Raw genomic sequence first — 18,364 nt, forward strand, 5'->3', positions numbered from 1 at the left:
ACAGCAAACACACTCCCCAATCCTTCAATAATGACTACACTTTGGGAAACTTTGGCCTTGGGAAGTCGAATGCACTGTAAGAGTGCTCATGTGCTTTATTTGGCTTTGTGGCACTGGGTCACAATACTTTTGGCAGGTACTAGTAAATGGCATGACATTGTTTTATACATTGCAACTGCAAGTATTGTGCGTTATCACCACATTTTCAAAAGTGCATTCTAAGGAAAAAAACTGCTTTCAATACGTGGCCTGGAAACGATCAGTGTTGTTTATAATTAACCTACGAAAATAAATGAGACTGAAATTTGAGTCTTCAAACTCCAGACAATAAATAAAACCTCCAACAATGCTGCATGTGCAGTAGTTAATTGACAGATGTCCTTCTTTCGGTTAATACTATTCTGCAATTAAATCATGTGTTTTGTATCCTGATCTTTTCTTCCCTAATTAGACACACATGAGGAGTCATAATCGGGTTCAGTGCTGAGGAATTGGATGTTTTCACTGGCTACTGTCTCCATGGAAAACCAACTCACCAGAATGCACTTCTCAAATCCTAAGCTCCCATTGATATGCAACCAGAGTGGTAATTGATGTACAGTAAAAGATCTTCCTCATTCAGATCCTATGGTATATGCACAAAACATTAACATGGGCATGACAAGTTTAATATTTGCCGACCGGTACAAGCTATAAGCTTTGGGCTGCGTGTGAGTGTGTGTAAGGCTTAGTGGGGGAGGGCGAGCAGAAGAAACAGTACAGTGATGAAAGCAAATGCACAGGAAGATTTTTGTTGAGCAGACTGCGCACTACAGAAATGAAGTTCAACTAAACAAACAAGTGGTGAGAACATGGAATTTCCCTACCACATGGGAGTGGTGGAGGTGAATAGGATTGATACATTTAAGGAAAAACTATGGTATAGAAAGGATAGAAGGAAATGCAGATAGGTGAGATGAGGTACAAAGAACAAAGAACAAAGAACAGTACAGCACAGGAACAGGCCATTCGGCCCTCCAAGCCTGCGCCGATCTTGATGCCTGCCTAAACTAAAACCTTCTGCACTTCCGGGGTCCGTATCCCTCTATTCCCATCCTATTCACGTATTTGTCAAGATGCCTCTTAAACGTCATTATCGTACCTGCTTCCACCACCTCCCCCGGCAGCAAGTTCCAGGCACTCACCACCCTCTGTGTAAAGAGCTTGCCTCGCACATCCCCTCTAAACTTTTCCCCTCGCACCTTAAACCTATGTCCCCCAGTAAATGACTCTTCCACCCTGGGAAAAAGCTTCTGACTATCCACGCCGCTCATAACTTTGTAAACCTCTATCATGTCACCCCTCCACCTCCGTCGTTCCAGTGAAAACAATCCGAGTTTATCCAACCTCTCCTCATAGCTAATGCCCTCCAGACCAGGCAACATCCTGGTAAACCTCTTCTGTACCCTCTCCAAAGCCTCCACGTCCTTCTGGTAGTGTGGCGACCAGAATTGCACGCAATATTCTAAGTGTGGCCTAACTAAAGTTCTGTACAGCTGCAGCATGACTTGCCAATTTTTATATTCTGTGCCCCGACCGATGAAGGCAAGCATGCTGTATGCCTTCTTGACTACCTTATCCACCTGCGTTGCCACTTTCAGTGATCTGTGGACCTGTACGCCCAGATCTCTCTGCCTGTCAATACTCCTAAGGGTTCTGCCATTTACTGTATACTTCCCACCTGCATTAGATCTTCCAAAATGCATTACCTCACATTTGTCCAGATTAAACTCCATCTGCCATTTCTCCACCCAAGTCTCCAACCGATCTATATCCTGCTGTATCCTCTGACAATCCTCATCACTATCCGGAATTCCACCGACCTTTGTGTCGTTCGCAAACTTACTAATCAGACCAGCTACATTTTCCTCCAAATCATTTATATATATACTACAAACAGCAAATGTCCCAGCACTGATCCCTGCGGAACACCACTAGTCACATCCCTCCATTCAGAAAAGCACCCTTCCACTGCTACCCTCTGTCTTCTATGACCGAGCCAGTTCTGTATCCATCTTGCCAGCTCACCTCTGATCCCGTGTAACTTCACCTTTTGTACCAGTCTGCCATGAGGGACCTTGTCAAAGGCTTTACTGAAGTCCATATAGATAACATCCACTGCCCTTCCTTCATCAATCATCTTTGTCACTTGCTCAAAAAACTCAATCAAATTAGTGAGACATGACCTCCCCTTCACAAAACCATGCTGCCTCTCGCTAATAAGTTTGTTTGTTTCCAAATGGGAGTAAATCCTGTCCCAAAGAATCCTCTCTAATAATTTCCATACCACTGATGTAAGGCTCACCGGCCTATAATTTCCTGGATTATCCTTACCACCCTTCTTAAACAAAGGAACAACATTGGTTATTCTCCAGTCCTCTGGGACCTCACCTGTAGCTAATGAGGATGCAAAGATTTCTGTAAAGGCCCCAGCAATTTCTTCCCTTGCCTCCCTTCGTATTCTGGGGTAGATCCCATCAGGCCCTGGGGACTTATCTACCTTAATGCTTTGCAAGACACCCAACACCTCCTCCTTTTTGATAATGAGATGACTGAAACTATCTACACTCCCTTCCCTAGGCTCATCATCCACCAAGTCCTTCTCTTTGGTGAATACTGATGCAAAGTACTCATTTAGTATCTCGCCCATTTCCTCTGGCTCCACACATAGATTCCCTTCTCTGTCCTTGAGCGGGCCAAACCTTTCCCTGGTTACCCTCTTGCTCTTTATATATGTATAAAAAGCCTTGGGATTATCCTTAATCCTGTTTGCCAATGACAGGTAAGGTGGGAGGAAGCTCAAGTGGGACATAGCATCAGCATAGACCTGAATGGCCTGTTTCTGCGCTGTAAAATTTCTATGTAAACTCTTGTAGATAAATTTAAAACATTGTTTTGCAAGCTTAAATATTCATGGTTATTATATGCATAAGAGTAAGATACAAACCTCTGTTTGAAAGCTCGACCAAAATTGATTCAAACTTTTATGTGGCAAAGGGTTAAATGCATTAAGTGCCAAAATAAAACACACGCAGAAAGAAACCATTTCTACAGTGGAATATGTTTGCTAAAAGGTAACTATTTTGAAAGCTGTGGGACAGAAGGTGCGTCACTCCCCCTGTAATGTGAAATTTGAAGAAGAGATTGAGTTTAGCTTGCCAATCAAATGTGTAGTAAGGATTGCAGTTAGCAGACTAGTAATGCATATCCTCTACTTCTGGCCACTAACTGTGGAAATTGTGTCAAATAGCTGAGCTACAGCCTTTCCCTCCATTATAGTTTTTTATATTTGGGGTGTAGGATCAAGATTCATAATACAAGACACCACCAAAACTGAACAGAGATGAGACCAAAATGGTTAATTACCCTGTTGTTTCAAGATACAAGGAAGGTCCATTATCAACCCTTAACTCACCAAGATATCCAAACACACATCTCTCCAGGATGTCCAACACTTGACAGAACTCAAGCACATAATGTAGGCTGACACTTCAGCATTGTTCCAAGGGAGCGCTGCATTGTCAGAAGTGCTGTCTTTCTGATGAGAAATTAATTGGCCTTCCCTTCATCCTAAGGTCAGAAGTGGGGATGTTCACTGATGATTGCTCAATGTTCAGCACCATTCGAACCTCCTCAGGTACTGAAGTAGTCCATGCCCGCATGCAGCAAGACCTGGACAACATTCAGGCTTGGGCTAATGTGGAATGTAACATTGGTGCCACACAAATTCCAGGCAATGATCATCTCCAATAAGAGAGATTCTAACCATCTCCCCTTGACATTTGATGGCATTACTATCACTGAATCCACCACCATCAACATCCTAGGCATTACCATTGACCAAAAACTGAACTGGACCAGTCACATAAATGCTGTGGCTACAAGAAGAGATCAGAGGCTGGGAATTTTGCAGTGAGTAACTAACCTCCTGACTCCCCAATGCCTGTCTACCATCTACAAGGCACAAGTCAGAAGTGTGATGGAATACTCTTCACTTACCTGGATGGGTGCAGCTCCAACAACACTCAAGGAACTCAGCGCCATCCAGGACAAAGCAGCCTGCTTGTGTGGCATCCCTTTCAACACCTTAAACGTTCACTCCCTCCATCAGCGGCACATAGTGGCTATAGTGTGTACCAGCTACACGATGCACTGCAGCAACTCGCCAAGGCTCCTTCGACAGCATCTTCCAAACCTATGACTTCTACCATGTATAAGAACAAAGGCAGCTGGTGCATGGGAACACCACCATCTGGAAGTTCTCTCCAAGTCATGCATCATCCTGACTTGGAACTATATCGCTGTTCCTTCACTATTGTTGGGTCAAAATCCTGGAACTCCCTTCGCTACATCACACAGACTGCAGCAGTTCCACAAGGCAGCTCACCACCACCTTCTCAAAGAAAATTAGGGATGGGCAATGAATGCTGGCCCAACCAGAGACACCCACAACCCATGAACAAATATTTTTTAAAAGTCATGACTCTGGTTAACAAAGGTGGTCAAGGAGAGTATCCAATCAAAAACTAAGGCATACAAAGCGGCGAAAACTAGTGGTAGGCCAGAGGATTGGGAATTTTTTAGGAACCAGCAGCGGATGACTAAACAGCTAATAAAGAGGGAGAAAATTGATTATGAAAGTAAATTGGCAAGAAATATAAAAACAAACAGCAAGAGCTTCTATGGGTATATAAAAAGAAAGAGAGTAGCTAAAGTGAGCGTGGGACCATTGGAGGATGTGATTGGAGAATTGGTAATGGGGAACAGGGAAATGACAGATCATTTAAACCAATATTTTGCATCGTTCTTCACGGTGGAGGACACTATAAACATCTCACAGATATCAGATAAGCAAGGAGCTAATGGGAGGAAAGATCTTGTAACAGTCTCTATCACGAGGGACAAATTATTTGACAAACTAATGGGACTAAAGGCAGACAAGTCGCCAGGTCCTGATGGCCTGCATCCAAGGGTTTTAAAGGAAGTGGCTGCAGAGATAGTGGAGGCATTGGTTGAAATATTCCAGAACTCACTGGATTCCGGGAGGGTCCCAGCAGATTGGAAAACCACTCATGTGATGCCCCTGTTCAAGAAGGGAGGGAGACAAAAAGCAGGAAACTATAGGCCAGTCAGCCTAACATCGATCGTTGGGAAAATGGTAGAGTCCATTATTAAGGAAGAAATAGCAGGACATTTAGAAAAGCTTAACGCAATCAAACAGAATCGACATGGTTTAGTGAAAGGGAAATCATGTTTGACAAATTTGCAAGAGTTCTTTGAGGATATAACAAGCAGAGTTGATAAAAGGGAACCAGTAGATGTAGTGTATTTGGATTTCCAGAAGGTGTCACATAAAAGATTATTGCACAAGATAGGAGCTCACGGTATTGGGGGTAATGTATTAGCATGGATTGAGGATTGGTTAACTCACAGAAGACAGAGAGTCAGGATTAATTAGTCTTTTTCAGGTTGGTGAGACGTAACTAGTGGAGTGCCACAAGGATCAGTCCGAGGGCCTCAATTACTTACTATCTGTATTAGTGACTTGGAGGAGGGGGCAGAGTGTAATATATCCAAATTTGTTGATGATATAAAATAGGTGGGAGGGCATGTTGTGATGAGGACATAAGGAACCTGTAAGGGGATATAGATAGGTTGAGTGAGTGGGCAAAAACTTGGCAGATGGAGTTTAATGTAGGAAAGTGTGAGGTCATGCACATTGTTAGGAAGAATCAAAAGGCAGACTATTAATTAAATGGAGAGAGAGTCCAAAAAAGTGCAGCACATTGCGATCTGGGTGTTCTTGTGCATGAAACACAAAAAGTTAGCATGCAGGTGCAGCAAGTAATTAAGGCAGCAAATGGAATTTTGGCCTTTATTGCTAGGGGGGTTGGAGTTTAGAAATAGGGAAGTCTTGTTACAACTGTACAGGGTTTTGGTAAGGCCGTACCTGGAGTACTGCGTACAGTTTTGGTCCCCGTATTTAAGAAAGGATATACTGGCATTGGAGGCAGTTCAAAAGAGATTCACGAGGCTGATTCCTGGGATGAAGGGGTTGACTTATCAAGAACGGCTAAACAGGTTAGGCCTTTATTCATTAGAGTTTCGAAGAATGAGGGGTGATCTTATTGAAAAGTACAAGATTCTGAGGGGGCTTGACAGGGTAGATGTTGAGAAGATGTTTCCACTAGTGGGGGAATCTCGAACTAGGGAACATAGTTACAGAATAAGGGGACACTCATTTAAAACTGAAATGCGAAGGAATTTCTTCTCTCAGAGGGTAGTGAATGTCTGAAATTGTCTAGCCCAGAGAGTTGTGGAGGCTCAATCACTGAAAGTATTTAAACAGGAGGTAGACAGATATTTGAAATATCGGGGAGTTGAGGGCTATGAGGAGCTGGCATGAAAGAGGAGTTGAGGTCTGGGGCAAATCAGCCATGATCTTATTGAATGAGGGGGCAGGCTTGAGGGGCCGAATGGCCTCCTCCTGCTCCTATTTCTTATGTTCTTATGTCGATTCAAGTGGATGTAAAAGATCCAATGGCACTATTGAAAAGATGAGGGAGTTCTCCTGCCCTCCGGAGCTTCCCCCAAGTGACCATCCCTCATTTGAGAGCTTGGACCACATGGATGCCCAGCATAGAGCCTCACCCTACAACACAGGAGATTCTGGCGTATCCTACTGATGTACCCATTGCCGGAGATTCATAATTCCTCATACAATTGATTTTAAAAAATGAGTTTTGATCACTGGACTCCTTCATCAAAAATAAACTGATTTTCTGTGTCAGTTTTGTTTTAAAAATGATGTAATTTATTCAGTATCTTCTCATCGAGTCTGTATTTCTACTGTTCTATCTCAGTTTAATTGTTATTGCTTTTGTCACCACATTTCTCTTTGTCTGCCTCTCCTCCCTGTCATACTCTTCCCTTTCCAAACCAGATATCAGACTCGACTCCGAACATTAGGCTATTTCCTGGGGAGTTTGAAAGTGTTGCACTAGTTAGCAGTGTGAGGGAGGATGGTTTCAGTGTTGATAGAACCCAGCAGCGAGCAGAGAACAGAGATACACATTCATACACAGATAAGAATGCGAGACAAAGTCAATTACACATAGGCAGACCCATATAATCACACAAAGACAGGCATTCAAAGATAGCCATACAATTTCCCAAACATTCACAGACCCACAGACACATACACTGACATATCATCAGACACATTCCCACAGCAAAACACTCACACAAGGATGACAGGTACACATACAATCACACAGACTCAGATCGGTAGAGACTCGCCCCACCACCCACTTTACAGAGTCAGTGACCTCTCCGGGCCACCTCTCGTTCAATTACAAAACTTCAGCAAGTTTTGCAAGTTCCGGCAAGTTTCGCAAGTCTTTTTTTTAATTCCTTTTCCAGGTCTGCAGGCTCCAGACTCTGGCCCTTTCTTCCCCTGCCTGGCTTCTCCCTTTCTTGTCCCTGTCTACAGGCGGTGAAAGCCCTGACCCCCTTTCTGATCGGGGTCCTGAGTTCAAGTGAAACTTCAAGAGTTGAACATGGGCACTCCGGAAGTCTCAGAGAAGTGGATGTTGCTGTTCGTGTTCTTCACGTTGCGATGTGCTGGAGGTGAGACTGTCTGCTCACTGAGTTAGAGTAAGCGAACTGAACGCCAAGCTCAAAGAAAACCTGAGTGCAAAATACCAGTTAGGAATTGATGTTTCTGGTCTTTCCAAACTCTGCCCCCGAAGGAACCAAGCTCACCTTCAGAGCTATTGTCTGATACTTGGTCTGGATTGAGAGGAGAGAAGACACTGGGACAGGGTGGTCTAGTCGCTGACTAATCCACAATTTACCAACAGTGTAGCATTTACAGTTCAGATATTCCGAGGAAAAGTTCATGGTGGGGAAAACACAAGTGGCAGAAACATTGTCGCCTCAACAGGGGATCTAGGGCTGATTGGTTAGTTACATATATTCTGTTTAATCCAAAAGCCACCAGTAATTTAAATATGTACATAGATGAAATATTTGTGTATCTGTGTACATGTATATGCTTGTAATATTTTGGTGCCAAGATTTATATATAATTCAATTATATATAAAACATATTAATACATTATAACAATGACTGCCCTTCATTTCTACTTATTTGGTTGTAAAGAATTTAGAAAGGCTCTAAAGTTGTGAAAATGATTTAAATGCAGTTTTTTTTTCATAGAAGCATAGAATAGTACAACAGAGAAGGAAGCCATTGGGCCCATCAATTCTATGTTGGCAATTTTGAACAGCCATCTTGTTAGTCCCATTCCCACACTCTTTCCCCATATTCTGCATGTTTTCTCCTACAAGTATTGTAGAGTCCTTGACTCTAGTTAAGTTTTCCTTTTCGTTGGGGCCCAGTATTCTTCTTAAACCTTGTTTGATGTAGCAGACTATTCGCTCTTGAAGTTCATGGGTCCAGAGGCTTGTGAGAAAGAGATGGGAGCAGACAGGAGAGGTCTTCTCACTCCAGGAGCAAACAGTCTTTCTGAGTTCAAAAGCTCTGTGGCTAGTTCAAAAAACCCTGGACTCCAGCCAGTTAGTCATGTGACCAGCTGGTTTAATCAGTCCTGGCTCTTGTGGGTTGTATCACCTTAGCAGTCTCTGGAATGCTCTTCCTTATACCTTCAATGTCTGATGATCAAAAGCCATTGTGGGTTGAATGTGTCAGGGAATGATCCTTTTGTCTCCACAAGCACTGTCTGTTAATCTGCAAATGTTTTGCAGCTAAGTGTCTGGCAGCCCTTGTAACAGGCCTTCTCTTCTTCCCAGCAAGTTTGAAATCAATGTTCATATGACAAAATTAATATGCCTCATTCTTGGCAGGTGGGGGCCTGCATAACAACAGTTTCTGTCTTCCTAAACCTCTCCCTCCATATAAAATCTTCTATCCATATTCCTGGCCACCCCTTCAACCTCGTCATTTCCTGCGGCCTTCATCAATGGCAAGTCTATCTCCAACTACTTCCTTGACGATCAACATTCCCTATCCCTTAAGAGCCCACTTCATTCTGCACTCACCCCGGAAGAAAACACTTTCCAAAGTCATTTACAGCTACATTTCCAAACTCCCAATTGGCTAAAGTCCCTGTATTCACCATGATACTTCTACTGATGAATTTTCCCAACTATTCTCTCATCACCATCTTTGCCTTGACCTCAGCAGACACGTTGTCTCTCATTCTGGTCATTCCTCTGGTATGGTTTTCTTTGCTCCTTCAACTCCACAGGGCACAGATTTGAGCATATCTGGTGCACAGTTGACTTAACTGTCTAGTCCAAGATCTGGCTTGGGCAACGTCAAGTGGTATTGTGCCTTGTTCTCCTCTACCAAAACTACCAAAATTCCAAGATCACCCTGGAAAACAAATACTTTGCCCTGGCTTCTTTTTTGCACTACCAACCAACCCCTTCAACCACCTACCTTACTGCCATGCAACTTCACCTCCAGCAATAAGTACAAGGAACTCATGGAGTATATGAGGTGGTTTCATCCCTTTCCAAATTGTTGTCATCACCTTTCCCCCACTCGATGCCACTGTCGTGCAAACTACCACCCCAGCTCCAACCTCCCTTTGCTCTCTAGTCCTTGAACGTGTTGCCTCAAAAATCAATGCTCAACTTTCCTGCAACTATCTGTTTGAATCTCTCCAGCCAGGTTTCCACCCCTTCCACAACAATAAAATGACTCTAACCAAGCTCATTCTTGTGACTGTAATCAGGGTGCAATTTGATCCTCTTTGACCAGTTTGCAACCTTTGACACCATCCTCTCTCAGTGTCCGTCCGTCCGTTGTTCAGCTCAGTGGGACTGCTCGTGCTTGGTTCCACTCTTAACTATCTAATCATAGTCAGAACATCTCCAGCAACGGTTTCTCTTCCCACTCTCACTCTTGAGTCTCTCAATGATTTATTCTTCATTCCTCTTTCTCATCTATGTGCTGTCACTTGCTGACAATAACTGCAGACAACTGCAATATGTGTGTTGCTGACACCCAGCTCTACTTCTCCATCAACTTTCTTGACCCATCCATGTTGTCTGTGCTGTCATACTGCTTGTTTGACATTGAATCTTTGGATGAGCTGCAATTCCTTCCAGCTAAACACTGAAATGACCGAAGCCACCATCTTCAGTCCCCACTACAAGCTCTGTACCTTTGCCACTGATTTCATCCCATTCTGGCCGTTGTCTCAGACTAGACTGCTTACAACCTTGGTATCCTGTTGGACCCTGAGCTGAGCTTCCCACCCCACATCTTCTTACTTACAAAAACCCCCTCTGTAACATAACTCGCCTCTGCCTCTGCTCTGGGCTGGTTATACTGAGACCTCAAGTTCCTGAGCCTGAGCTCTGGTTGACAAGAGAAAGTTAATCTTATATTGGGTGGGATTTGATCCCCAATACCATTGCTCACCTCTTTGTTACCTATAGTCTCAATTATTCAAATTCTTTCCTGCCAGCCCTCTATGCTTCAGCTTTGTGAACTTCAGCTTATCCACAGATTATATACGATACCACACCGAATCACATTTGTCCATCACAATTGTTCTTGCTAACCTACATTGGCTCCCCAACCTCCAATACCCCACATGTATAATTCTCATCTTGCTGCTTAAATGTCTTTGTGCCTCACCCTTCCCTATTTCTGTGACATCTTGAAGTCCTACAATACACTCACCCACCATCCCTCCTGATATCTCTTTTTTTTGGCTTACCATCCAATCTTTGGTTACTGCTCTAAAGCTCTGTGGACATTTTTCTGCATTGAAGGCACTGTGTAAAAGTTGTTGTGGTTGCTGATGATTATGATGAAAACTGAAAGAATGTGACTTAAAGAATGATTCAAATGTGTCCTTTCCCTTCTGGAACCTGGGGTTTGAACTCAGCTCAGTCTGATAGGGTAAGCATTCTTTCTTTCTGCCAGCTGCAGTTGTCCTGAATGAATATGCAAACTCAATAATCACGTAGAATTTTATGCATTTTTATACTTATCTACACCAAGAGCCCCATCAAATCAATGGATAAGTGTAAATTAACTTCCTCTTGTCAGGCAGAGGTCAGGTTCAGGTATAACAACAAATAGCTAGTCCATTTCATGCATTCTAATGCAATCTACATTCAAAGAACAAAGAAAATTACAGCACAGGAACAGGCCCTTCGGCCCTCCAAGCCTGCGCCGATCCAGATCCTCTGTCTAAACATGTCGCCTATTTTCTAAGGGTCTGTATCTCTTTGCTTCCTGCCCATTCATGTATCTGTCTAGATACATCTTAAAAGACGCTATCATGCCCGCGTCTACCACCTCCGCTGGCAACGCGTTCCAGGCACCCACCACCCTCTGCGTAAAGAACTTTCCACGCATATCCCCCCTAAACTTTTCCCCTCTCACTTTGAACTCGTGACCCCTAGTAATTGAATCCCCCACTCTGGGGAAAAAGCTTCTTGCTATCCACCCTGTCTATACCTCTCATGATTTTGTACACCTCAATCAGGTCCCCCCTCAACCTCCGTCTTTCTAATGAAAATAATCCTAATCTGCTCAACCTCTCTTCATAGCTAGCGCCCTCCATACCAGGCAACATCCTGGTGAACCTCCTCTGCACCCTCTCCAAAGCATCTACATCCTTTTGGTAATGTGGCGACCAGAAATGCACGCAGTATTCCAAATGTGGCCGAACCAAAGTCTTATACAACTGTAACATGACCTGCCAACCCTTGTACTCAATACCCCGTCCGGTGAAGGAAAGCATGACATTCATGCCATATGAACAGTTGTTATAACGCAGCACAAAAATGTCTTCTGCTAACCCTGATTCAGCACACTGAACATCTAATCCAATATTGTGTGTCCAAGAATCACCGCCATCAAGATGACGTCTGGTGATTACCTAAACCTGACTTCTTGTTGGAAGCTGCTCCATTCTTCCCTATATCCTCCCTATAGAGGGACTTTCTATCAAAATGCTCCAGGTTGTGGGGAATGGCTGAAGACTTCTGCTATCAGCCATCCATAGTTTTGAACTGCTGTTGAAAACTGTCCCTCACAGATTGGACATTCAAGGCTCCAATTGCAAAGTTAATACTCCTGTTCTGTAAATCTCTTGTTAATGGTACATACTCTTTGTCTCCATGAACACAAGGTTTTCTCCACTAAAGGGGTCATTTCCAAGGCTTCCTATGACTGAAAAGTTTCAATTCCAAATCTTCATGTAAAGATTCCTCCCGCCGCACTTCATACAGTCTAAAGTCCAAAATTGACCCCCAAGGTGCACAACTTCTCCCAGTAGATGAGCAATATACACCTTGTTAGGGGCTCAACTCCTTTTGATAGTGGAGCCTGTCAGACCAACACTGGAGGCTATAACAGGGTCACACCGAAAATTGAGGCCAAAGTTTAAAAGCAGGCTAACTGGGGCTAAATAGATGGATTGGGTCTCTTTAATTTGAAACTCATGTAATGTTTGTCTCATCTCACAATACTATGCCATCTCTAAAGTAGTTTCACCAGAATTAAAACAATGTTGGATGTATTTTGGGGTATGATTAAGGAAATATTCTACCTGTTGACTGAAGTTTAGAAATCATTAGAATGCCATTGGAGCTATGAAGAAGGACCTTGGGTCAGCCCATTAAGGGAAGCTTAGAGCTTTTCAGTAAGGCTGGTAGGAACATTTGAAGCATCATTAATTATTTTATTATAGTCATATGCACCAAAGGAATTTAACATAGGACCTTCGGCCAATGCAGAGAGAAGGCTTTAACCCTATTCAACCCCTGCACAGACAGTATTGTTAAAGCACACCTAAAACAGATAATACACTTTGTTGGAATTGATGCCAAGAAAATCATCTAGATAAGTCATTATTGCAACAAATGCTTGTTTGATTAAAATGTAATAACTTTGTATTTTTTCTGCCTTAGCACAAGCTGAGGGTCTCACATACAAATCTGGTGCATTGTTTAAGTATAAATACAATGTGGATTTGTTATTGGAGACCTTGTCAAGTCCAGCAGCACTGCCAGGATCAGGATTCAGGACTGAAGCTTTCATTGATCTTCATGTGGTTTGGGAAAACAGCAGCAATCAGCATGAGCAGCTCATTCATTTGCAAGTTAGTGCATTATTATTTTCTATTGTAATGGTTAGTCACGTGGAACATTGTATGGGAGGTTGGGGCATGGGGGTATTTGTGAGGGTAAGATCCGGATGATTGCGGATTGAGGTTTTGGAATGTTTACATCCTCCATGGCCGCGACACGCACGCACGCACGCACGCACACACACACACACACCTCTGTAACACGCTGCTGCTCTACAAACCGTTCACATCCCTGCAGTTTTCCATTTCTGGGCTCTTGCATATTCCCGATGTGCCTTCAGCTGCCTAGGCCCTAAGTTCTGGAATTCCCTCCCTAAACCTCTCCGCCTGCCTCTCCTTCTTTAAGTTGCTCCTTAAAACCCACCATTGTGACTACATGTCCGAATATCTCTTTATGTGGCTTGGTGCCAATTGTGTTTGATAACACTCCTGTGAAGTGCCTTGTCCGCAGCCATCTAATATCCGGGTACTAATTTTCGTTACTGCTCCTAGTGATGAGCTTTGTTTCTAGCAAGGCCTGACATGAGCAAAATTGTCCCTTGTGTTTATTATTTCCAACATCATAAACTGCACAAGCACAACAATCATCGGTGGTATTTTTCCTTCATTCATGGGATGTGGGCATCACTGGCAAGGCCAGCATTTATTTCCCATCCCTCATTGCCATTGAGAAGGTGATTGTGAGCTACCTTCTTGAACTGCTGCAGTCCATGTGGGGTAGCTACACTCACAGTGCTGTTAGGGAGAGAGTTTCAGGATTTTGACCCAGCGATGATGAAGGAACTGTGCTATAGTTTCAAGTCAGGATGGTATGTGGCTTGGAGGGGAACTTGAAGCTGGTGGTGTTCCCATGCATCTGCTCTCCTTGTCCTACTAGGTTTTGGAAGGTGCTGTCAAAGGAGCCTTGGCAAGTTGATGCAGTGCATCTTGTATATGGTGCACACTGCTGCCACTATGCACTGGTGGTGAAGGGAGTGAATGTTTAAGATGGTGCATGGGGTTCCAATCGAGCATTGTCTTGGATGGTGTAGAGCTTCTGGAGAGTGTTGTTGGAGTTGCACTCATCCAGGCAAGTGGAGAGTATTCCATTACACTCCTGACTTGTGCCTTGTAGATGGTGGACAGGCTTTGGGCAGTCAAGAGGTGAGTTACCCACTGCAGACTTCGCAGTCTCTGATCTGCTCTTGTATCCACAGTATTTATATGGCTGGTTAATAGTGGCTCCCAAGATGTTGATGGTGGTCAATTCAGCTTTGGTAATGCCATTGACTGTTGAGGAGTTGGTTCGACTCTCTATTGTAGGAGATGGCCATTGCCTGGCACTTATGTGGTGAAAATATTACTTGCCACTTTTTAGCCCAAGCCTGACTGAGTCCAGATCTTGCTGCATGTGGGCATGGACAGATTTGTTAACTGAGGAGTTATGAATGGAACTGAACACTCTGCAATCATCAGCGAACATCCCCACTTCTTACCTTATGATGGAGGGAAGATCATTGATGAAACAGTTGAAGATGGTTAGGCCCAGGACACTGCCCTGAGGAACTCCTGCAGTGATGTCCTGGGGCTGAGATGATTGACCTCCAACAACCATAACCATCTTCCTTTGTGCTAGATATGACTCCAGCCAGTGGAGCTTTTCCCCTGCTTCCCATTGACTTCAATTTTACTTGGGCCCCTTGAAACTCAGTCTAATGTCTTGATGTCAAGGGCAGTGAATCGGACCTCATCTCTGGAATTCAGTTCTTTTGTCTATGCTTGGACCAAGGTTATAACAAGGTTTGGAGCCAAGTGGTCCTGGCAGACCCCAAACTGAGTATCAGTAAGCAGGCTATTGGTGAGTAAGTGCCACTTGATAGCAGTGTGGCCGACACCTTCCATCACTTTGCTGATCATAGCGAGTAGAATGATGGGGCATTAATTGGCTGGATTGGATTTGTCCCGCCTTTTGTGGACAGGACATACCTGGGCAATTTTCCCACATCGTTTGGTAGATGATGTTTCAATGGGTGTTGATGCTTTGCTCGATGAATATGCTGAAGTTACTTCACAGATCAGAAATATCAATAAGTTACAGATTTGATTTCTGCTTGAAATGTTTGCCACTGGTGCTGGTCAGTTTAACGGTCTTCGGTTCTACCTGGAATCCTTTCTGAATCCTTCCCTGCTGATCCAATCAAAGTAGCAATTTGAGTTAGAATGTGCATTAGAAGCCTTTGATAAGGCACCATGATATTAAAGGAAAACAGTGGCATAGTTAGAGTAATGGCTAATGGAAGAGAGATGGTGGAAGGATAGAAAGCAGAGAGTAGGAGAAAGTGGATTTTCCTAATAATGTCAATTTTACTGCACATCTGAAGGCTCTTACATAAGTCCACTTCCCTGCTGCAGAATTATGATTGCATCAGTAATAGAAAGCAATCACTATATTGTTTGTAGACTTGAAGGCCATTGCATTAAAGGAACAGTGCCTGCATTGATGTAGGGCCCAAGGGCCGAAAGGAGAGAGTCGTGATGAATGTATACAGTGATGTTCCTTGTGTGTGGGAGGGGGAGGAGGAGTGGGGGAGGGGGTCAATGTTGTGATCACAACCCCTTTTGCCAAATATTCATGACCTGGACTTGATAATTTCTAAGTTTGCAGATGACATGAAACTTGGAAATGCAGTAAACAGTGAAGAGGATCGTAACAGACTTGAGGAGTGCATAAACAGATTGGTAACATGGGCAAAGGCACAGGGCAGATTCAATAATAACAAAAGGGGAAAGAGCTGGGGAGTGAAACTAACTGGATCATTCTTGCAAAAAGCCAGCATAGTTACAAATGGCCTCCTTCTGTGCTGCAATTCTATGATTCTACGCAATTAGAACCTATTTGGGAAGTAATGAGGGCTGTAATTTTAGACAGATCTGAAAAGTACTTTGGGGCTACAGCATTTTAGCTAATTACACAAAGAGTTGGATGCTTATCTATCCCTTGATAAGGCTTCTGTTACAGTTATAATCTTACATTATGTCTCCCTCTGCTTTGTTCGACAGATACGTGAAGTAAAACTGCTGAATGTGTCAGGACGAAAGGAGAGCCAAAACATCTTCAGAAACATCCGTATTGAGGCTTTGCTGGGGCCTACAACTATCGCAGCTTTGAAAAGGCCTGTTGTCTTTCACTGGAATTCTGGAAAGGTAATTTTTTTCCCTGTTTAATTGGAATAAAACTCTTGACAAGTATAAACTTGAGGTAGCACTCACATCTCTGAGCCTGAAGATTGTCGGGTCAAGCTCCAGTACTTGAGCCCACGATATAGGCCAACACATCTGTGCGGTTCTGAAGGAGTGGTGCGCTGTAGGAGGTACTGTCTTTCAGCTAAGATCTTAAACCAAGGCCTTGTGTGCTTCTACAGGGGCATGTGAAAGATTCCATTGCACGTTTTGAAGTAGAATGAGGGATTTGGCCTGGTGCTTTGGCCAACATCTTCCTTCAGACAACATCACAAAAACAGATTTGGGCTGAAATTTGTCTGGGCAATGGCACAAAATGGATGGTTGCAAAACTGGAGCCCACTGCACCTTCTTTCCCATTAATGGAGGTTGAAAACGGGCAGTCAATTTACTACCATGTGTTTTTCACTATTGCTTACGACAAATTTCACCCCTATTAACTGGTTCTTTGCTTAACTACAATTGATAGGTTGAGTAGATTCTGCCTATACTCCCTATAATTTAGAAGAATAATAGATAATCTAATTTAAGCATATTAAATTCTTAAGCGGCTGAACCGGTTAGATGCTGGGAGGATGTTTCCTCTGGCTGGGAGACTAGAAGACGGGTCACAGCCTCAGAATAAGTGTGGCCATTTAGGACTGAGATGAGGAGAAATTTCTTCATTCAAAGGGTTGTGAATCTTTGGACTTCTGTAGGTCTGAGAGCTGTGGATGGTCAGGGCTGAGGTGGATAGATTTTTGGATATTTATGAATAGTGCAGGAAGGTGGAGTTGAGATAGGTCAGCCATGGTCTTATTGAATGGGGGAGCAGGATCGAGGGGCCGAATGGCCTCCCACTCCTATTTTTTATGTTCTTATGTTTATGAAACCTGAACTGCGTTTTATTAATATAAGTTTTATATGTGAGTATCTCCCATTTAGCCAGAAGTTGTAGTAGTATCACATTTAAATTTAAAATATGAGGTATATTGATAGTTTAACCCTAATATTTGAATATTCATGATTGTTGGTGATGGTATGTCAATTTATGAGTAACTCCTGGACCTTGTTTGTAATTGTTTATTCGGAGTGATACTGGACAAAAGCTGTCTGAAATTTGGGGCCTTTCATGAGTAATTTACTTAAATTTCTTTCAGATAGAGGCTCTGTATGGCGCTGCTGAAGAAACAGGGTTAATTCTAAACCTAAAACGAGGTCTGGTCAGTCTTTTCCAGCTGCAGATGGTTTCTGGAACAATCACTGAGGTAACCTATTCATTTCAACAATTTTGGTTTCCTTCCCCATTTTTTTCTTCTAATGTTGCCTTTTTGCGGGATCTTGCTGTGCACAAAATGGCTGCTGCAGTTGCCGACATAGCAACAGTGACTGTGCTTCAAAAGTAATTCTTTGTATTCAAAACACTTTGGGATGTCCTGAGAGGAACGCAGAAAGTTAGCATGCAGGTAGAGCAAGCAATTAGGACAGCAAATGGCATGTTGGCCTTTATTGGAAGGGGTTTGGAGTACAGGAATAAAGAAGTCTTACTAAAATTGTACAGGGCTTTGGTGAGACAGCACCTGGAATACTGTGTGCAGTTTTGGTCTCCACATTTAAGAAAGGATATACTTACATTGGAGACGATACAGCAAAGGTTTACTAAATTGGTCCCTGGGTTGAGGGGGATGTCCTATGATGAGAGTCTGAGTAAACTGGGCCTGTATTCTCTGGAGTTTAGAAGTATGAGAGGTGATCTAATTGAGACATACAAGATTCTGAAGGGGCTGGATAGAGTAGACACTGAGAGATTGTTTCCACTAGTCAGGGAATCTAAAACACAGGGGGCACAGTCTCAGGATAAGGGGCCAATCATTTAGGACAGAGATGAGGAGAAATTACTTCACTCACAGGGTTGTGAATCTTTGGAATTCTTTACTCCAGAGGGTTGTGGATGCTCCATCATTGAATACATTTAAGGCTGGGAT

General features: G+C 43.3%; 1 protein-coding gene across 1 annotated transcript in view; it reads left to right on the plus strand.

Annotated features, from left to right (window-relative positions):
* The first annotated feature begins 7,443 nt into the window (after nucleotides 1-7,443).
* Nucleotides 7,444-18,364, plus strand: part of LOC137355505 (microsomal triglyceride transfer protein large subunit-like) — a 93,464-nt gene continuing 82,543 nt past the window's right edge. The window contains exons 1-4 of the mRNA XM_068020726.1: nucleotides 7,444-7,668; nucleotides 13,003-13,193; nucleotides 16,221-16,364; nucleotides 17,540-17,647. Of these exons, the coding sequence (XP_067876827.1) occupies nucleotides 7,599-7,668; nucleotides 13,003-13,193; nucleotides 16,221-16,364; nucleotides 17,540-17,647 (513 nt within the window). The 5' untranslated portion in view covers nucleotides 7,444-7,598. The remainder of the gene's footprint in view (nucleotides 7,669-13,002; nucleotides 13,194-16,220; nucleotides 16,365-17,539; nucleotides 17,648-18,364) is intronic.

This window comes from Heterodontus francisci, chromosome 42 (assembly GCF_036365525.1).
Source record: "Heterodontus francisci isolate sHetFra1 chromosome 42, sHetFra1.hap1, whole genome shotgun sequence".
NCBI classification, from domain to species: Eukaryota; Metazoa; Chordata; class Chondrichthyes; order Heterodontiformes; family Heterodontidae; genus Heterodontus; species Heterodontus francisci.